At 39.1% G+C, this 20,933-nt stretch overlaps 2 protein-coding genes across 3 annotated transcripts; both read right to left on the reverse strand.

Annotated features, from left to right (window-relative positions):
- Window positions 1-10,095: 10,095 nt before the first annotated feature.
- LOC144043874 (GTPase IMAP family member 7) lies at window positions 10,096-11,879 on the reverse strand. Of its 2 annotated transcripts, XM_077557942.1 has the most exons (3): window positions 11,742-11,879; window positions 11,316-11,467; window positions 10,096-11,177 (listed from the first exon to the last, which is right to left on the reverse strand). In XM_077557942.1, exons 1-3 carry the CDS (start codon window positions 11,764-11,766, stop codon window positions 10,326-10,328), a joined length of 1,029 nt encoding a protein of 342 aa, XP_077414068.1. In that variant the 5' UTR covers window positions 11,767-11,879; the 3' UTR covers window positions 10,096-10,325. The 2 variants fall into 2 exon arrangements, with proteins under 2 accessions (XP_077414068.1, XP_077414067.1); XM_077557941.1 differs by lacking the exon at window positions 11,742-11,879 and having other exon boundaries at window positions 11,316-11,732.
- Window positions 11,880-13,941: 2,062 nt separating this feature from the next.
- hmgxb4a (HMG box domain containing 4a) lies at window positions 13,942-20,909 on the reverse strand. The gene is made up of 13 exons (XM_077557846.1): window positions 20,806-20,909; window positions 20,145-20,240; window positions 19,144-19,280; window positions 18,969-19,044; window positions 18,255-18,848; window positions 16,797-17,000; window positions 16,518-16,699; window positions 16,335-16,416; window positions 16,198-16,262; window positions 16,029-16,125; window positions 15,797-15,951; window positions 14,297-14,419; window positions 13,942-14,205 (listed from the first exon to the last, which is right to left on the reverse strand). The coding sequence occupies exons 2-13, from the start codon at window positions 20,179-20,181 to the stop codon at window positions 14,161-14,163; spliced, it is 1,797 nt and encodes a 598-aa protein (XP_077413972.1). The 5' UTR covers window positions 20,182-20,240; window positions 20,806-20,909; the 3' UTR covers window positions 13,942-14,160.
- Between the last annotated feature and the right edge of the window lie 24 nt (window positions 20,910-20,933).

Consider the following 20,933-nt stretch of genomic DNA (forward strand, 5'->3'; position numbering starts at 1 on the left):
GACACAATTTGTTTCTCCCTCAGGTCATTGATTCGGTGGAGGCTGGTGTCTGTGGATCTCACTCTGCTTCGTCTGTCCTTTCTACCTTTCCTCAGTTTCTCCTTTGGGCCCTTGAGGTTTCCCTGATTTGTTGGAGTTTAGATGTCTCTGGGGTTGGTGAAGGTTAGTGGCCCGGTGGGTGGTGTCTGGTCGGTGCTGGGCTTCGCTCTTCTTTCTTTTCTTTGGTCCCCCTTCGGGTCTCCTGGCGGCCCCACGACTCTGGCTGGATTTTGAAGTGTTCGGTTTAGGTGAACGGTATGGGAATTCTTATTTTTTATTTTTTTCTTTCTCACGCACACACGCACGCACGCACGCACGCACGCACAAACACACATACAAAAAAAAAAAAAAAAAGGGAGAACAATGATGATGACATTTCAAATGATCAATACTGAGATCTCCCAAAAGAAAGAAAAAAAAAACAAAAAAAACAATGGCGGATAGCCGTGTCGTAGTCGTTTAGCTTGCTTATGCTTTTGCAGCAAAATATTTTGCTTCTTTATTCCCACGTTCAACAAGCGGTCTTGAATCACCCGCCTTTGTCACTTCTCCTGTGTTCGTCTTTTTCATGTTGTTTTGATACATGCAAAGCCATGTTTGTTCTATAGATTGCAATAAAGTTAGGAAAGAAAAGTGTTTTTCTTCTTTGCTGATTCTTCTACGCTTTCAGTTAACTCCCTCTGGCTGCGCTACAGCGCCACTCCAGAATTGGCATATACATTACAGCCATTAAATGTCCTCAGCGTCTTCTTTTGGACACACGCAGGTCTTGAAATGCTTCTGTGTGTACGAGATTTGTTTGAAGAACGAAGCCGGCTTTGCTTCCGCCTGGACGGGGCCTTACTCTCTTGTCTCCCCTTTTTCTGTGTTGATTCATTGTGTTTTCCTCCTGCCATGCTGCCGTTTTTTGCCCTATAGTTCCACCACGTTTTGCCTTGCTTGTTTTTTTGGGGATGTTGTTGTTGTGTTTGTCTGCCAGATCCTTGTTTACCTCCTTGTTTTTGCTTGATTAACTCCCTTTTTTTTTTTTTTTACTGCACCTCTGCCTCCTCGCCCTGTTTCCCTGCAGCTCGGTCCTCATCCCACCACAACGTAACCTTTTCTTTCTCTATTTTTTTTGTGGGATTTTTCATAGTGTGTGTTTTTTTTAGTTTATTGTATCTAAGTGATTGTAAAATCTCATTTTATTTTAAATCTCTCTTTTTTTTTGGTAAAATTACTATTACTAAATATAAGAGTTGAATCAGTTCTACACCTTTCATAAGAGTCCTTTCTACAGAGGTATTGCTATACTTCTACTTATCCCCTTACAGTAAAGAGTGCCAGTACTTTTGCCACACAACCTTTATTACCTGCGCGGTGCATGAAATGTAGTCCACTGAATAGTCAGCAGAGAATTACTGAATGGTAGCACAGTAGAGCACGCGGCTAGCAAGTCTGACTCACAGTCAAGAGGATCAGGGGGTTTAAATCTTGATTTTGCTACATGTGCGGTCAAGTAACTTACGCTAGCTGTCACGCCATGTCATATGAAAAGCTAAGGGAGATCACAATAACATATTATTATAACATAAAACTTACCTCGGATTTGGTCATCACAAGCTATAGCTAAACACTAAATGGAGCTCACAAATTGCATTGTTCCTTATTGGTATGATCAAGTGTATTTTATTTTATTTTGATCTCAATACTGGGTTTTTATCCGGTTAAATTTGTATGTACCGGTATCTTTAATACACCAATACAATTTGCAAGTGCCTTTCAAGCATCCAAGGAGACTTCATAACAAAGACTTGTTTTAAAATTGTTGTGTTTGACTATTAGGATAACATCTAGATCAAAAGTTACAATTTGAGATTTTAAATGATAAATTCAAACACTAAAAGTAAGCATTGTTTTTGTTTTTCTTATATGAATAGCCTATGTTGCTAGTTTAATCAATAGCTTTTTAAAAATCATGTTTGTCCAGCAAACCTGAAAAAGACAGTGTGTCAGTCAGTAGAATAAAATGTTTTTCACATACAGGTAGCACAAGATGAATAATATGCTCTTGGTAGTTTTATACGACTTTGAATAAAAATAAAGTTTAGCTGGACACGTGCACACAAACGCTGGCCCACAGACACAAACACACACACATAAACAATTGCAGCCACACACACGCTGCTCAGAAGGAACATAAAACGAGCACTAATGGGAAAAAGATGAGAGGGCTCTCAGTGAGCACAACCAAAAAGAGGAGGAGAGACAGACGGCTGTTGGACACACTTACATCGAAATGTTCAAATGTTCAATTGCTAAGATTAACATCACGCTTATGAGCCACAGGTTTGGAGTTATTACAAATAAAATCATTCTGTCTCTAATTACTTAATCTTATTTACTTGTTTATCAACTCATTCAGTGCCATTGTCGGAAATAGACGTCAAAAATAAGTTTAATTTTTTTCCCACTTTTGTCATCAAGAGGGTGAAAACCTAGATTTTTTTTTATTGAACATTTAGAACAGATATAAAATTTGTGATTAATTGTGAGTTAACTAGTGAAGTCATGCAATTTATTCCATTTAAAATTGTAATCGCCTGACGCCCCTAATTTTTAATAATCTTTTCTCTTTTTTTATTGCGTCAGGCGATTAATTTTTTTAATTGTAATTAATCACATGACTTCAATAATTAACTCACAATTAATCAATAATTTTATATCTGTTGTAAATGTAAAATATTTAGTTTTTAGGTTTTCATTCTCTTATTAACAAAAGTGGAAAAAGTGTTAAACTAATAAAAATAGTTCAAATGAATTTTTTATGTCTATAGCTGTCAATGGCAGTGAATGAGTTAAATATGTGATGTGCAAGATAAAAGACACTCTTTTTAAATTCTTAATTAGTTCATTTTCATTTTAAAATTGTTCAAATGTCCCTCATAACCTTGTTACAAGCAATTTACAAATCCCTAATAAACCCAACCACCCTTTCTGTCCCTCGTGCTGAGTGTGAGAGGCATTTCCAAATCAATATTTGAGGTGCTTTACTAAGCTACAGTAGATGAGTGGGGAAAGGACAACCATAGTAAGAAATGTATCGTTACATCAACACATCTGTGCGTTATTACCTATGTTAAGGCGGCCTTTGAATGAGCTCTTTGTATTGAATCTCATTGGAAGGCGCAGGTTTATCGAGTGTTATTGCGGCCTCATTATTATTATTACACTTTATCCTTCCAGGGCTAAAGTGAAGTTATGAGATTGTTAAGCAAATGTATTTACTGTATGAGTAAACTATTTGGAATGTTTTCTTTGGACTACAGTATTGTCTGCTTGGAGGAACCTCGTCTGTAGCGTTTAATCATAGCATGTTATTTCGGTGTAAATCAGCAGTCGGGAGAACGGCCTACTGCTGGGAAGGAAAAAGTGTGTCATCTTGTTTATTTTCCTTTGCTTTGCTGTCTTTGCAAGCCCATAGGGCGCGATGATAACAGAAAAATATTGCGGCGGCGGCCACCGTCTTTCACATGACGGACTGCCCCCAAATCCAAACGGGGACCGCAAGGACCTTACAACAACATTTATGCACTGAGGAAGAGGAGCAAAACTTCCAGCCAGCGTGTTAATGATGGCTCACTGGTGATTCCCTCTCATGTTTGCTCAGATTTTGGTTTTGCTTATACACACAGCCACAAATCAACTCGCCATGTCCTTTTTTTTCTCTCCTTCTATCAAGTCTCATCTTCCAACATCACACTGACCACCATGTCTGCTCCCTAGAGGTGGCAAAAGTAGTCACACTCTGTACTTAAGTAGAAGAAAAAATATTTGTGTAAAGAAAAAAGAGACTGGTAAAAGCAGTAATCGAATTCCCTTACTTGAAGGGGAGTTCATTTTTGGTCATATTTGTTGACATGATAAATATGATCTGTGGGGGGGAAACATCTCACTCTAACTTGTTACAAGAAACCATCGCGTCCAGCGTATAACAACCAATCAGAGACAGAAGGCGTCAAGTCATCTTTATTTACATAATAGTTTCAAACACAAAGCGCTTACAAAAACACATAACGTAAAACATTAACAATAATACATAACTCGGTGTCATTTGTTGTGCATTTGCAGGCACATTCTTCATAACATAACCTTGTGCTGTCACTGTCTCTAATTGGTTGTTTTTCCTCTGGCGTGGTGGTTTCTTGCTAATCAAATGAAAGCCACAAGGTGGGAAGGTGACTGATAGCCCCTCACCCCCCCCACCCCCCACCCCTGGATCATATTTATCATGTGCTGCGTGGGGTCCAACAACTCCTCCAACAATACGACCATATTAGTCGTTTTACCATGCACGAAAATCTTCACATGGGAAACTAATGGGGGGTTGAGGTTAGGATGAGGCTGTTGGAGTATGGTTGATGTTACAAAACATGTAGTCAACACTAAAATAATTACTGGCCTCAGTTAGACAGATGCTCATCTTCCAACCAGACGACCCGGGTTTGAGTCCCACTAACTCCTGTTATGGTTCAGTTTAGCTTTTTTACACACAAGTAAGACAAGCATTCCCACAGTTTTGTTAACATTGTAACATGGCTAACAAAAAATACTAAATTAGGAAATTCTAAAAGAAAATACACGCTCCTTACCTGTATTTTTCTTTCTTTCTTTTTTTTTTTCCAAGAAGTTTGGAACTCCACAATGAAACTGGTGGATTTTAGACTGGAACAAAACATAACACATTCGGCTTGAATCCTGAATAAGGCCATGGATTGGGAATATCTTGCTTCTCTGAATCTGTTGCATCATCATTAACGCTCTCTGGTTCATGTTCATCCATGTTACTGCTGTCCCTTTTTTTTTTTTTTTGCCCTGCAAGTTCCCAATATCCCAATCAAGCACTCAATTAAAAGAAACCTATTTTGATAAGCATCTGTTCTGAAATGTTGGGAGTAAAAGGAAAAAGTCATCAGAAAAAAAAAACGTAGAGTACAAAGTAAAGTACAGATACCTGAATCTATTTAATTACTTTTTTTTTTCTTCTTCTCAAGGAGAGCTCAGTATTGTTCATTCGATTTGACATGTCATCATTGCTCTCCTTTTTTTATTTTTTATTTAATTTTTTATTTTTTAATATATATATATATATATATATATATATTTTTTTTTTTGTATGTGGGTGAGTATGTGTATGTGCGTGTGTGTGCGCGTGCGTGCGTGCGTGCGAGCGTGTGTGTATTCATCAGTTCACCTAAAGCCTATTAAAAAAAAATCCCTTACTAATAATATAATATAATAATAAATTGCCAAATGCAGAAACATCAATGTAAGTTATCACGATGTGGTGGCTCTCGCTAACAGGCAGAATTAAGTAACCAGAATTAGGTTAAAAAATTCTATATACGTAGACCATGTTTCTATAAATTTTGATATTTGGTTTTTATTTGAGGCAGATATTTTTTCCATTAAAATGTGATTTATGAGGAGGTTAGACCATTGGTCGATATTCAGAGTTTGTTTATTTTTCCAGTTAACCTATTTAATTACATTAAGAAAGTACATTAAATTTATTTCACTACCACCCATGTATAGAAAAAGCATCCGTTTCTTGCTAGATGCGTTCCATTATTTTGTCTATCTTAAAGCACAAGAGATAAATATTGATAGGCTGTATTTTTTTGGGGTCATAACGCTTTCCCCATGGATGCCTGTTGTGCGTCCACTAAGACGGAGTATATTTGGACAGGTGTTCTATCATATACATTCGCTTCAAGGGGCTTAGTGTGCTATTTCACTGCTGTTTCATGAAGAGAGAGAGGCAGGATATCCTGAGCGTTGATACTGTATACTGTACCCTATTCTGCATGTGTAATCCCTAACAATAAAAAACTGTTTAGCACCAATTTTCCTTTACTTTTTAACTCCCCCCCGGTTTTTGACAACTGCGGCGGTCACATCTGGAAGACAGATGTGGAGTCCCAAAGCTTTGACTCTCTCGCTCCTTCTAACTCACTCTCTCTTCCTCATGTCAGATTTTTTCCCCCTCCTCCATCCCTCTCTCTTTGGGAAACATGAGAGTAGGGCTAATTCTCCCTCACTCTCCCTGGCTCCCTCCCACAAGGCCGGACCACCCGCATTCGGAAACGCCTAGCTGTTCCCCAGCAAGAGCCGAGCTTCAACTGAATGAGAAGGAGAGATGTAAGGATGGGCCATGGCTGCTGATGGTTTTAGCAGAGTATCAATTACATCATTGTAGAAGTCCTAACCTGCTATTGTGTCAGGAGGAACGTCTGGCAGAGATGGTTCCCATTGCATCAGTAGTCCTCGCTGGAAATTATGTAGCATAAATCCCTACACCACAGCCATCTTTAGACACTTTTCAGCCTCCACTGATTTCCTACTAACAGTAAACATGTATCTCACAACAGAAGATATCCACACTTACCCTTTGACTCGACACTGTTAGATTCGCGCAAAGGAGCCGAAAAGTTCATCATTTTGACCTTGAATAACCTCTCTGGAAACAAATAATGATGATTGATTGTTATAGACAGAAACACTGCCTTTACACAACATGCATAGTAAGTCAGAAAAACTCTTTATATTATGCTCTTTATATCATGTGGCTTAATGAAGGTTTGATTTAGGGGCTTGATTTAATATTGAACATTATTATTTTAATTTTACTTTGAGGGATTAAGATTTATTAAAAGTTATATATATATATATATATATATATATATATATATATATATATATATATATATATATATATATATATATATATATATATATTCTAAGATTGGACGAATGGTGATTTGCACGACAGCCCAAGTGATTAAGCAGATATTTATGATATTTATGAGAATAATCATTTAGACATCTAAGTAAAGAACAACAATAAAGAAGGCTTAGAAATAAACAATAAATAAAATCACTTAACAGAGAGGTACCTGAAACAAAGGCAACAAAACCAAGAAGTTGAATAATTAGGTCTAATCTCTATGCAAAAATGATTCTGCAAAATGTTAGTTTTTTATTTTATTATTAACATTTACTCATTCACTACCATTGACGGCTATAGAAGTAAAAAATTCATTTGAACTATTTCTATTAGTTTAACTTTTTTTTTCCACTTTTGTTAACAAGAGTATGAAAACCTAGAATTGTTTTTTATTATTATTTCGAAAAGATAGAAAATTTGTGATTAATTGTGAGTTAACTAGTGAAGTCATGCGATTAATTACGATTTTAAAATTTTTTATCACCTGATGCACCTAATTTTTAATGATCTTTTCTTTCTTTTCTTTTTAAATAATTGTGATTATTATTTTTTTCATTTTTAATAATATTTTTATTAAGAAAAGACTATTAAAAAATTAGGAGCGTCAGGGGATTTTTTATTAATCGTAATTAATCGCATGACTTCACTAGTTAACTCACAATTAATCACAAATTATATTATATTATATTATTCTATTATTATTTTATTATATCTGTTCTAATACAATTTTAAAAAATCTAGGTTTTCGGGAAAAAATTGTGAAAATGTTACACTAATAGAAATAGTTCAAATTAATTTTGGACATCTATAGTCATCAATGGCAGTGAATGAGTTAAACTATCCAAACATAAAAAAAAATTCATGTTATTCTGTTCCTCAATTCTGCACCAAAAATAGATACATTTGCTCATTGGTCTCCCCCTGGTGGACGAGTGCTAAAACAGTTGCGTAGCATATTATAGACGCCTTATTCTAAAACTTTTTGCACCAAGAAAAAACACCAGAAAACATAATGGCTTTCAAAGCACAACCACATCAAAACACATTCAAATATAGCGCAGTAGGCCCAAGTGTTGTTCGAAAACTAAGGCACATGATTTATTACTGAAAAGTGTATTTCCTACTTGTGTTAGCCACTGTAACGTTATGTGTAGTTTGGACATGAAGACCGTATTAAAAAAAAATTTAAGAATAACGATTCAATTAAAAATCATTACACTTAAAAGTCAGATAAAAGAAAATCAGGTAGGCCTACATAAACAAATGTTTGAAGACATTTTTTAAATGATCAAATGCACATTTAGTGCAGTTATAAGTTAAACACAACTGATTTCCACTATATATAATAATAATATAAACCAAAAAAAAGTGTCAAGCACTGTAACTTGCATTGTTTGAACATCAATTGAGTGGTTCTTTCACACTTTGAGAATCATTGCGTTCCAACTGAGGTCGTTTACATGCAGTGGGCCAGCATGGCTTCCTAGTGGTTGGCATGTCTGCATCACAGGTCTGATGTTCTGAGTTTAAATCTCGATCTCCGTCCTTCCTGTATGAAATTGGCAAGTTCTTCCCACGTACCCCTCCCACATTTAAAAAACAAAATGAGATTTAGAAAATAATAAAAAATAAAGGGGTTATTAACATGTAGGATGTAGGGATTAGAAACGTTTCCCCCCATGGGCTTCAATTACATGGACACTTGTTATTCACAGGCTAGCCTTGTCCCTATCCCCGGGATCGTGGGGTTCCACTGTACAGTTGTAATATCACAATTCACCATTAGATGGCAGACATACCAGGGGTAGCAGAGGAGGGGTAGGGAACCCTGGTCCCAGAGAGCCGCTGCCCTGCATTTTTTCCATGTCTCCCTCCAACACAGCTGACTATCAGCAAGCTCCGTAGAAGCCTGATAACGATCGTGTTCATCAAATCAGGTGTGTTGACGGAGGGATACTTGGAAGACAGACAGGACAGTGGCTCTCGAGGACCAGGGTTCCTTACTCCAGTTGCACAAGGACTTTTATTGACCTACTGTGCTACAATGTGAGCAGGCCGTAATATATGTACCTTTTTTTGCTGATTTGGAATGACATATAGGACAAACAGTAACCGACCTCGGTAATACTAACTTTTTGAGTGAGTTTGTTTTTGCACTTTTGTGCTGTTCAGCAGTTTTGTGTCATCCTTCGTTGCACATGGGAGAAAAGAAAAATCACAATAGGCCTACAGTTTGTGGTTATTTTTTTGATCGTCCAAACCGTTTGTTGCTGAAGGGTATAGATCTTTTAGCATTCGTGTTGAGAAATATATTATTAAAAATGAAATACGTTAAGAACATGTATTTTGTCCAAAAATGGCATTTCCTTCACAGAGCAGATAAGCATGTGCGTATAGTCCTATGTAGCCCCCAGTAGCCCTGATGAAAAATTGTGGACCCTTCATCAAATAGCCTAGCCATTCCTTGTCTAGATATTAATGCAAGTGTAAATGGTTGGCAACCAGACAAGTGTGTACCCTGCTTCCAGTTTTTCCAAGAAGCTAATAAAGACAAGTGTTACTGTAAATAGATATAAAGGTTTATTAAGATATTAATAGATTTATAGTGCCATAGTGAGGAGGTATAGCCTATTCCCTAATTTTTTGATGACCTTACATGAACAAATAAAATTATCAGAAACAGCTATCAGTCTGTGTTGAGCGGAGGCTGTGGGTGCCTGGACCCTCCAGATGTCTCTGCACGCCTCTGACTCAGTCTCAGTCTGAAATAAACATATTATTTCACATTTAAATCTAATGGGTTCAACCAAAATTACGTGTGAGAAAGTCCGTTTTTAACAAGAACTCTTGTTTTGAATTCTATTTTAGACTTTGCATGTCAACCTGATATTGTGGCCGGCGAGCGCGCTCTCGCCATTGCAAAGGTTTGTGTCGCCACCAAGTGGACGTTTCTTAGCAGAGCATATTTTAGATATACAAACACGTTTGTTTTTTCGGAATTCAAGGCGATTAGCTCAGAAAATGTACGAGAGAGACAGACAGAGAGAGAGAGATTCGTGTCTGACATACACTTTTCGTTTGTCAAGATATTGTCTAAACAGTATCTTAGTGAACATACTGTGCCCATTTTGTTGGACAAAGAAGAGAGAGGGAAAAAAACGAATTTCTTGAGTTGCTATTTAGTATTTTTGTGGTGACTTTGTACAATGATGTACACATTAATTATGCATTTAATAAGACAAATTGGATAACAATTATGCTCAACAAGGTTGAATGAAATTAAACCCAAACAAGGCAAAACTAATTTTATTAACGGCTTTCATCACTGTTAAACAAGCAATGACATAATATTGTGTGGCATTAGAAGCTGGTCTCCATGCTGCTACAGGTAGCGTGAGCTTGTTAGCTTAGCAATACAGTTGTGAATGCTGATTGCTGAAAACAGTGAAAAGACTTTAAGGCGCAACTTAAGGCATAATACTGTACTTTTTTTGGGCAACATCTACTCTTATTTTAATGATTACTTTATTTTGTGTGTTCTTCTCCTGCGCACCTCTGTGGCCACTGAGCCCACAGTGGCGCCCATCACACCTCCAATGGGCCCACCAACAAAGAGCCCGACCAGAGCTCCTAGCAAGGCCTCCCTTCTCACCATAGTGGGCAGCCACTTCAACCATCCCACCAACTTCTCCCACAAGGCTTGAAGAGAAGAGGCGGGAGAGGAAGGTGGCATGCTGGAAGAGGGAAAAAGATGATCTAAGTCCACTTTTAGCTCTCCTATGCTTCTTTGTGCCTCTTCCAGAACTTCTCTCATGTCTTCATCAGTCACTTCTGAGTCCGCAAGCAATGAAGGATCCCCATGTGCTTCCTCTCTCCTCTGTCTTACTATCTCCAGCTGCCTCTTCCTCACTTGTTGACTAACCTCCTGGTACAGAGGGCAGCTGAAGTGCTGAGCCTCGCTCTCTTTCACTGCCTGTTCAACTTTCTCTAGCAGCTCCTCAACAGCTTTGCACTCTTCCGATTCTCCACTCCCGGTCTCCAGGGCGTGATATCGACCGCCGCATCTTTCCAGCAGCGCACGAAGGTCCTTGCGCCACGTAACCAGGTAATCCTCCAGCTTCTCGTCCTCCTCCAGCTCGTCCAAGTTGGTGAAGAGGATGATGGTGTTTCTGCTGACCGCGGAGGCGTCTAACAGCTTCTCCAGGACATCAAGTGCTTTGGTCTCGCCATCAGATGGCTGGTTCACAGGCACACATAACAAAAAAGCGTGCGGCCCCGGGATGGATAAAGTAATCAAGGAGGAGATGTGTTTTCTTCTTTCCTCTAGGTCGCAGTCTGAACTGAACCAGTCTGGACTGGAGACAACAAGCACCTACACAAACATGAATAGCAAGTAGTTCCAATATTAGCATTCTGTCCATACTTATGCTATTTTTACGCCCCTGCCAAAAATGTTATGAACAGTCCAAATGAACTGCCGAACACTGCGTGTGTCCTGTTTCGGTCCTACCTGTTTGCCGGCAATGTCGGCAGCTTTGAATTGAATGCAACTTTCGTTAAAGGCTTCGTCTTTTCCCCGAAGGCTGTCTTGCAGGCCCAAGATGTTGCAAACTGTTGACCGCCCTCCTGTCCCGCTGCGGCCCAGCACTACCAGCCTCAACTCTGCGCATGATGACAAGCGTAGCGTTGGGCGTTGCATACGATTAGAAAGAAAATACTGATGTAACTGCATGCAATACAAAAATAAAATAAAACGGAAAATAAAGACTGATAACTTGTGTGTCAAAACATCTGTGTCAAAATTATCAGTGCTACCAGCGCCCGTTCAGTTACCTTTTTTTAAAGGCATAACACAAACTTTTGTACTAGCAAATGTCATAGCCTGTGTCGATGAAGCATCTTAACTGTAACATATGAGTAGCCTTCTCTGACCGACCTGTTAGTACACCAGAAGTCGACATGTCGACCAGTTCGCTGCAGTATTTAGCGAGGAATCAGGCGGAGACGGCGCTTCCTCATTCCTGCAGGATGACTCGCAGTCTGACGGTCGACTGCAGTTCCGCTTAGGAGCGCTTGTGGCTTCTGATACTGACGGACAATGCTGAGAAGTAATGAAGTGGAAATGCTTGGTTAATTTACGTAAGTCTTTTTTATCAGATAGCAGCGATACTATATGAGAGAAAATTATTTAAAAAAAGAAAAGAAAAAAAGGAGCATGGACGATGTCTATCATCCTCCATGCCCTATAGACCATTAACGATGATGAAAACATGTTTAGAAAAGAAAAATATTCCCCAATCCATGGCCTTCTCCAAGAGAACTGTTTGATACTGTCAGCACCAATCATTTATGGCGAATGTGTCTCGTGCGAGCCTACAAAGTTTGTAGGTTTGAGGAGAGATGTGTAATACAAATCATGTTCCTGTCAAACATCTCCATCATTCGAAGCAGGAAAAAAACATAAAGGTGTATTGTTTCAGTTCTTACCATTCTTTGGTTATTCAGTAAACTACACATTAGCAAAGTAACGGAAACATGCCTTTATAGAACGTCCAGTGATTTTTTGTTTGTTTGTATTCTCTTTTTTCTGGAGAGCTCAGTTCATTCGGTAATTTTACCGATTTGACATGTCATCATTATTGCTTTTTTTTATTTATTAATTTTTATGTGGATGAGCATGTGTATGTGCGTGTGCGTGTGCGTGAGTGTGTATTCACTAGTTCACCTAAAACCTATTAAAAAATCCCATACCGTTCACCTAAACCGAACACTTCAGAATCCAGCCAGAGTCGCGAGGCCATCAGGAAACCCGAGGAAGGACCAAAGAAAAGAAAGGAAAGTGAACCAGAGTCCTTCACCAACCCCAGAGACATCTAAATTCCAACAAATCAGGGAGACCTCAATAGCCCTAAGGAGAGACGGACTCATTATTGAAATGAGTACTGTATATAACTAGAAAAATTCCCTAGAGAGAAAATGTATTTTGGCATGTATACTTAAAAGTACAGTTCAGTCTGTATTTTTTACTTTTACTTGAGTTGAATCAATACTTCTAATTTTACAGCATGATAAATTTTGCCACATGTGTTTAACAGCAAGGGCAAATGACATGATCAAAACAAAACAAAGCAACTTGGTTTATTGGTGCTATAAATGACCTCTTGTAAATATAAAATAATTGTTTTACCAGCCTACAGTTACGATGAAGTTGCTTCTAAGGGTGCCTAACAGTTTTATAAAATGTACAAAACAGCTGGGAGTTTTTACACTTCTGTTAAAGGGTAAAATGTTAAAGGTGTATTCAAGGATATTTTGTCGCTGTGTCTTACGATTGCTTCTCGATCCTATCTATCAATCTGACATAACGACGCCGTGCGTGCTCGTTCCTAGCTAGAGAAGTTTGAGTGTTTGTAGCCACTGAGCTTCGGACCCTAACCCACTGCAGAACTGGTAAGATGGTCTTCCGCATGCGCATTAAAAAAAAAGAGCAACAAACAGACGTTTGGCTTCTACTTTTCGAGAAGATCATTGAATACACCTTTAAATGAGAAATATATTAACCTATGAGTGCATTCGGAAATTCACTGTGATGCAGTGACACCACTGAGTGTTCATGTTCTGAGTCAGAGCGCACTTCCCTCCCATTCATTTCCAAATTCAGCCTATCGTCGCTGCTATGTGAAAAACACGTCAATTTTTGTCATTTTTATATTTCTGGGATGAAACTGAATGCAGACATCCCAAAAACATAAAAATGTAAACATTTTAAAAAATGGACATTAGTGTTTTTCCACATAGCTTTGAAGCTTGTTTTAAAACAATCATGTGTGAATTCACATCTGTACTGCGTGACACACTGATACACCGTGACCCCAGTTACAAGACTCCATTTTGGTGCACTCTGAACAACCGAACGCCAGATTTAAACCCGCCCTGAGTTTCTAAACGGTCGGAGTGAACCAGAGAGTGCTCAGATCGTATTTCCGAATTCACCCAAATTAAAAATGCCTAAAAGGTTGCAGATGTTCTTTAAACCATAAAAAACACACACCGACATTTACAAAACAACTGTACACAAACAACATAATAATATTTCATACAAACCCACACTGTCCAGTATCAATAAAACTAAGTGGTAAGACTATTAACAATAAACTGTTTATTTTAAAAGGCTAACAATTAAAACATGAATATAATACGGTCTAAAAAAATATTATGATTTTAAAACACGTTGGGACTAAAAATATCTGCAGTTTGCAAAGTTTCAGTGGCTACTAATAAAGTCCAAGGATGCCTCCATTCAGGGGTTTAACTTTTCACTGCAAAATCTCTCCGGCGTGCTTGAGGTCCTTCACTCACAGTCCAGGCATGATGTAGGCAATGTTGTCCAACGTGTTTGACTGACAAGTAAAAAGGGTGCCCACTTGTTAGAACACCCAAAGGAAAACAAAAAAATAATAAATTCATTGAAATATGATTCTAATACTATACCAGCACGTTCCGGGGACATCCATTTAACTGTGGTATTTGAGCAGTGAGACACGTCAAAGGCCCCAAGGCGCACAAGATGGAATCAAGAAGTACCGACAGGCTCCCAGATACCGCCACCATGCCCTAAAAAAAATAGAAATAAAATAATAACAGTCACTCAAAGGCATATTCTGGCTTGTGGTGTGCTTACGTTAGAAAAGCTGCGCAGATTCTCCCATCAACTGTATGCGTCACTTACACACCTTTATGAAATGTGCACACTTCGGGTGACATCACTGTTGTTCAACAGGTAACTACCAATCATGGCTCAGCTTGCCAATGTCACATGACCAAACTCAGGAAACAGGTGAACCGTGATTGCTTGTTCCCTGAGACACTGTGATGTCATTTTCAGTTGACAGCAAGTCACAAAATCACAATCCAAGTGTGATAGTGCTGCGGTCCCCCATCTGTATTCCCGCCGCGCCACCACGCCTCCCCTATTTTTTTTTTGATGCACCACATACACTCACTGACACGTCTGGGAAGCAGGTGGATCGGAGCGGGAGGATATAATTTCCATCTGCTCCATCTCACAGTGGCTTAAACTTTTTTTTTTATATCAATTCAGTCAATTTCATACTTTTCATGCACAGTACACTTTTTAAGTGGTGAAGTTGTACTTCATTATTACAATATTTAATAATTTTTAAAAAATCTATTAGCTGTTAAAGTCTACTTGTAACTTTGTGTTTCGCCACTAGGATGAGCTGTTGTTTCTCTAATGCTAATTAGAAGTTTAACATGGTACCAACTTGTTTTTTATGTGCATTGATTTTCATTTTCCTATTACCTTTGTGTAATTTGTAGGACTATATTTTTAATAATGTTTAGTTTGCAAGTTAAATTAAAAAGGTAAACTTTTCTTGGTTATGACAACATAAAGTGATGATGAAGGGAAACAGGCTTGGGCAAGGATGTGTGGCGCACGTGTGAGAGGGACTCAGTTTAACACGACTGACCCAACACAAAGCTTTATTTAGAACAAAGACTAAAAAAGAAAACTGGTAAGAGTTGAGTTCACTTGAAAAGCTCAGAAAACTCATTTTCCATAACTGCTCGGAACCTGGGGCTGCATTTTTGGCCGACTTTAGGCAACTATTTATAACATTAGCATGCTTTAAATCAGCTTATTGTACATTAATGTTCCTCTTTAGATTGATTACAACAATCTGCAGTAGTGCAAATAACTCAATGTCAGCCAAAAGAGGGCAGGGCAGCTACTGCACATGAACCCACATGCACGCTGCAAAACATCCAAGAACAAAAATTTTGCTTTAGGGAGCCTGCAACGGATGAATGGCATTTCAATAACAAAACTGTATTTGATTTGGGTAAATCGAAGTACGAGTTGGCCACAGATTGAATTCAACTCAAAAGTCAAGAAGCCACTGTATTTATGCATGTTCCGGTCCCCTGTGTTATTAACCTCCATATGCCTATTATTGGTGTGGGACCCACCTCTGTTTCCTGGAGCCGATGGCCAATCAGGGATAATGACTCTCCGAGCAGCTGCAGATGAGCAGCTGCATCGATAGGATCTACCTCGGGGACTCGTGCGGGGGAAAGAGGCATGGTAGCCGGTGCTCGGTTAGGTGACACCAAACCAGCTTTGGCTAGGAAACAAGATATGGTCATAAGAACCACTTTCATGAGGAGTCAAGTTCCAGGCAAGAGTTAGTGACACGTGTACCTTTGCTTTTGCTTTCATTGGAGCTTTTGTGTTTGACTGTGGTAGCTTCGGCCTTGTTCTGTTTGTGCTGCAAGTACTGAGCTTTCTGCCTCCAAAACTGCAGCAGGAATACAAGAGAGAGTTACGGCAAAAACTCAATAGTGGAAATAAAAATAAAACAACTACTCACCAGTTTGTCTTTTTCCGGCATCCTCTTCCATACCTCGCCCAACTTTTTGCTGAGCTCACCAAAAACTGCAGGGTAAAAATAAATACGTATTAGTGTTATTACAAGAAAGTTAAGACTTTTTTCAACAAATGGTATACCTAGTCCTGGCTGTTCAGCAGTTATGTTCACTCTATACTCCTTGCAAAACACCTGATATGCAGATGCACTCTTCTTCTTGGGCTGAAGGAAGACAAGCAAACAAGCACAGTCACATTAAAGGTGGAAAGGTTTTAAAAGGATTCATTTTGGTCTGAAACGTCATCATGCAACGAGAGGCTTGCCTTATCTTTTTCCTTGTCATGCTTCTCCCGATCTTTCTCCTCTTTCTTCTTCTTCTTCTCCGTGGTCCCGGCATCACTGCCTTGTTGTTGGTGCGGAGGGATGGGTGTGCCCATCGCATACATTGGACCAACAGCGCTGTGAGAGACGGTGGGATGGGAGTTGCCGTGGCTCCTTGACGAATCTGAAGAATGACATTCAAATGCGTTGTTTGAGAAAAAGCATTGTAAACATAGCAAAACAGACATGGATGAAATTTAGGGGAAACTATTTGACAGCACCTCCAAAGCCTTTGCTGTGCTTTTTGTCCTTCCCACTCTTTTCCTTCACTCTGTCTTTCTCCTTGTCTTTTTTCTTCTTGCTTTTCTTGCTCTTCTTTTTCTTCTTTGACTGGTGTGTGTACGAGTCGTCTATAACTAGTTCGCCCGCCTCCAGCTCACCTCCCGTCGACGAGCTGTCATCTCCCATGCCCCCTCCATAATGACCTTGACAGAAAGCAAAACATTAAATGTTGCGTTACAAGTGGTTCATTTGGAACTGCAATGTTGCGTTGGTATGGATGCAAAGCTTTGTATAGTAGGGATGTAAGGATAATGGCAATATTGCGATATTAAAATTGCAAAGATATTGTCGTCATGTCACGACAGGAGACTCGGCTCTTTTAGTGTTCACTTATTTGTTTTACTATTATTTTATGTTTCATGGTTTTATTTTATTTTAACTATCAATCTATTATGTTTTATGTTTACTGTACAGCACTGTTATTTTAAAGTGCTTTATAAATAAAGTTGAGAGTTGAGTAAAAGCATCACAGCTGTTAAATAGGCAGGTTGTATTCCATGGCAGTTGTGCAGTGCGCGCACCCTCTGGTGGTTAGTCTATTAGCGCAGTTTAATCTTAAGCAGAAATGTTTTAGTTATCACTCCCATAAATCTGTCATAATAGCAAATATTTGTCAACATCTTCATTAAAAAAAAAACATGATTTTCTGCCCATTTCAGCTGAATATAGCATTGTGAACTACATATACCATGATCCTGTGTCACTGAGCCAATAGGAGCACATGATAATGACATGTGATATGACATGGCTTAGGCTATTTCTTTGTCATTGCTGTTATGCATAAAAACACAATTTTGTGTCGTTTTTCCAACATGAGCTTTTTTTTCTTTCTTTTTGTTTAAACACCAATCAATGTTGTCAAGCTCGCAATTACACAGAATTTCTGATCCGTCAATTGGTAAGTATATTACGTCATCATACTGAATTTGTATCCAAAGGGCTGGGCAAGTACCGTTACCAGGTATGAGTACCGGTCCAATACCAGGCCTTATTTCTAGGTATTTGTACTCGTGGCGACAATCAATATTGCTTGTAGCAGTTTTACGATCAGGAACTAGAAATGTGAAATTAGAAGTGAAATAGAAAATTGCCATTCATTTCATGCCATTTTTTAGGAAAAATATTATATTAGGATATACTGTATAGATCTTTCTTTAAAATTGTTTGTCATTGTTTTAGTTTTTTTAGAAAATGTACACCGCATGGTTCAAATGACACAATTGCATTTATGGCACAATTTGAATTCAATTGGAACTGGGTACTTGGTATAACTACTGTACGTAAAACAACTGGCATTATCAGGACTCATTGAATTGTGCCAGTTTATCTTATTGTTGTGGCTAGTAAATTCATTGTAGTTGATCATTTTCGTTCCTATATAATTAAGGTGTTGTTACCTTCCACTTCCACCTCTTTCCCCACTACTGGCAGAGGATCCCGACTGTGTTGTGGCTTTTTCTTGGGTAATTTTGACACCTGCATCCGCTCTCGATCTTTCTCTTTCTTGCCACTCACTTTGGATGAGTGGTGTGTTATTGGGGTACACTCTGTTTCCTCTTTCTCTGGTGACATAATTAGTTTCATTTTGAGCCCGTCAGCCTCCCGTAATGTTAGAGGCTCCTCTTTGAGGGCTCCACCGTGGAACAGCGAAGACTTTGAGGAAGATGAGGAGTGCTTCTTGGTGGAAGATGATGACGATGATGACGAAGGCGTGGGGCGGGAGTGAGAAAAAGAGTGGCTCCCTTTGCTTCCACTGCTGCTGCCCTCCCGCTTGCGGTCTTTTGAAGAGTGTGAGGACAAGGAGGGATAGGAGGGCTTTTTGTGTACATTGGGACTGGGGTCCGATCCTGTGGCCAGGGGAGAGGTGATAGCTTGCAGGAGACCCATTGCTGTATCTGCTGGGTGGGACGATGAAGGGGAAGAGAGTGTCGGAGAGCGGTCGACAGATTTGTGCTTCTTTTTGTGGCTGAAGTGGCCCGAGCCGTCATGCTCTGAGAAGAAAGTCACAAAGGCAATCAATGTGAAAATACAGTTTTTCCTTAAATAGTGCCCCTACCTTTTTAATGGCATGTCTAAATTAGTTGGTAGCTGCATCATCAACTTGAACTAACCTCTGTAGTAGTAGTCATCGCTATATTTCTTCTTCTTTTTGTGTGAGTCACCTCCCAGCATGAATAGCTCTGAGTCCTAATATATAACACAAAAATTCTAATCTGTATTCAACCATTCACCAAAGATATAACGACCTGTGTAATATAGAGCAAAACTGTGGTTACGAAAATTTACCTTTGGCCGTTTTTTGGAAGACTTGCGAACCTGAGCTGCAATCTCCTCCTCCTCTCGTAGAAGATCTTTGTATGACCTCCTCTTCTCCCTTTGGCTACGACCAGCGACAAGACCCCTCTCTCCCTCCATCCCAATGTCTAACTCACGAACACAAATATTTGAAAAGCATAGTAAAATAAAAACATATTTAACAAAATGTTCTGAAAAAATACAGCTTTTGCCATAAATGTTCAGTACTTAATCATTGTCTATAACAATGATTCCCAACCAGGGTACCATGGCAGACTAGTTTGACATACAAGAGCACCACGGGAAATAATCGAAAACCATCTAGTTTATCTGAAACTTATGTTTACTAATTACAAATACATCATTGTTAAAGAGGAAGTCAACCCCCAAAAAATATTTATAATAAGTTGCATGTGACCCCCACTTCTCTAAACATGGTATTCTGATTAATATTGTTAGTGAAATATAAATTATGCAGCAAAATCCACCCGTTTTTATCCATCTCCGGGGCAGCCATTTTGCGACTTGTCGTCAACTGATGACGACAAGAGTTGTTCCCAGCTCAGCTTTAGAAATTAAGCAAACTGTGATGTCATTTTCAGTCAACAGCAAGTGGCAAAATGGCCGCCCACAAACACATATTCATCAGATTGCCATATTTAGACTGGCACATTATTGTCTAGAACATTTCTGGGTTGATTTCCCCTTTAATTAATCTATGTAGTGATGTATAGTGAACGGCAGAAAAAAAAAAAGTTCTTCCATTAGATGGCAGAAAGTGCACTAAAACTGCATAATCATCTGCCATTCTAGTGTATTAACTTTGAGTTGTATATACACAGGCCATCATTATTTCAGTATTCACATTTTTTTAATGACATTTATGATGATCCATGAGAATTTTCTCATATAAAATGGGTGCCTAGCTAAATGATGGTTGGGAAACACTGGCCTTTAATGTGTTTTCTGCATTCATGTAAAAATGTCATTACCCATTTCTCCTTTGTTGCTGATCTCTTCAAAAGCCATTGCTACTCAATGTATTTTCATCTAAGAAGTCACAGAGAGCATGAAGGCAGAATGGGGACCTAGAAAAGTAGAATTAGAAAAGTAATTGAGAGGGGATCATGTTTGAATAACTGTTGCCCAGTAACAACAACGCAAAGTGTAATATATTGGCTATTATCGACGTCATTGTCTCACCTTCAACATTGCACAGATAATGAATTACATAGATATAACTTAGCAGTCCACCAAACACCGGCGTGCTTTCTACAAGAGTTGCCATTGTTTTTTTAAGGATACTATGTTCTTGTCGGTCACCTATTTAAGAGCACAAATAGTAACAACTTCCCGCCTACTTTTCGTAATGATACACAAACACACCCCCTCTGCCATCAACTTGACTACCCGGCTTCGTGGGTCTTTCCACCCCTGTAACGCTCCATACCGCGAGGGGCTCCTCTTTCCTGGAGAATCGTCTCACTAAACCCCGGTGCTTTCCACATAGCGAGGCCGCTGTCCATTTAACGAGGATTACACTCATGCAAACGTGCGTTCGCCTAGTCTCAGTTATTCACCTTCAACCTCGGTCTCGTGCTCATTTGCGAAACTACCAGAAGGTCAGTGAGATGATGTTTATCAATGAATTACCTCAAATGAGTCTCCAAATTACGCGGGCCAGGCCGCCATCTTTACTCCGGCGAACAACAATACGTCTGCGCATAGGGGCGGGGCTTGTGTTCAGCAGCCAATCAACGACGAGGTAGAACAGGATAACG

Source organism: Vanacampus margaritifer, chromosome 2, assembly GCF_051991255.1.
Source record: "Vanacampus margaritifer isolate UIUO_Vmar chromosome 2, RoL_Vmar_1.0, whole genome shotgun sequence".
NCBI classification, from domain to species: domain Eukaryota; kingdom Metazoa; phylum Chordata; class Actinopteri; order Syngnathiformes; family Syngnathidae; genus Vanacampus; species Vanacampus margaritifer.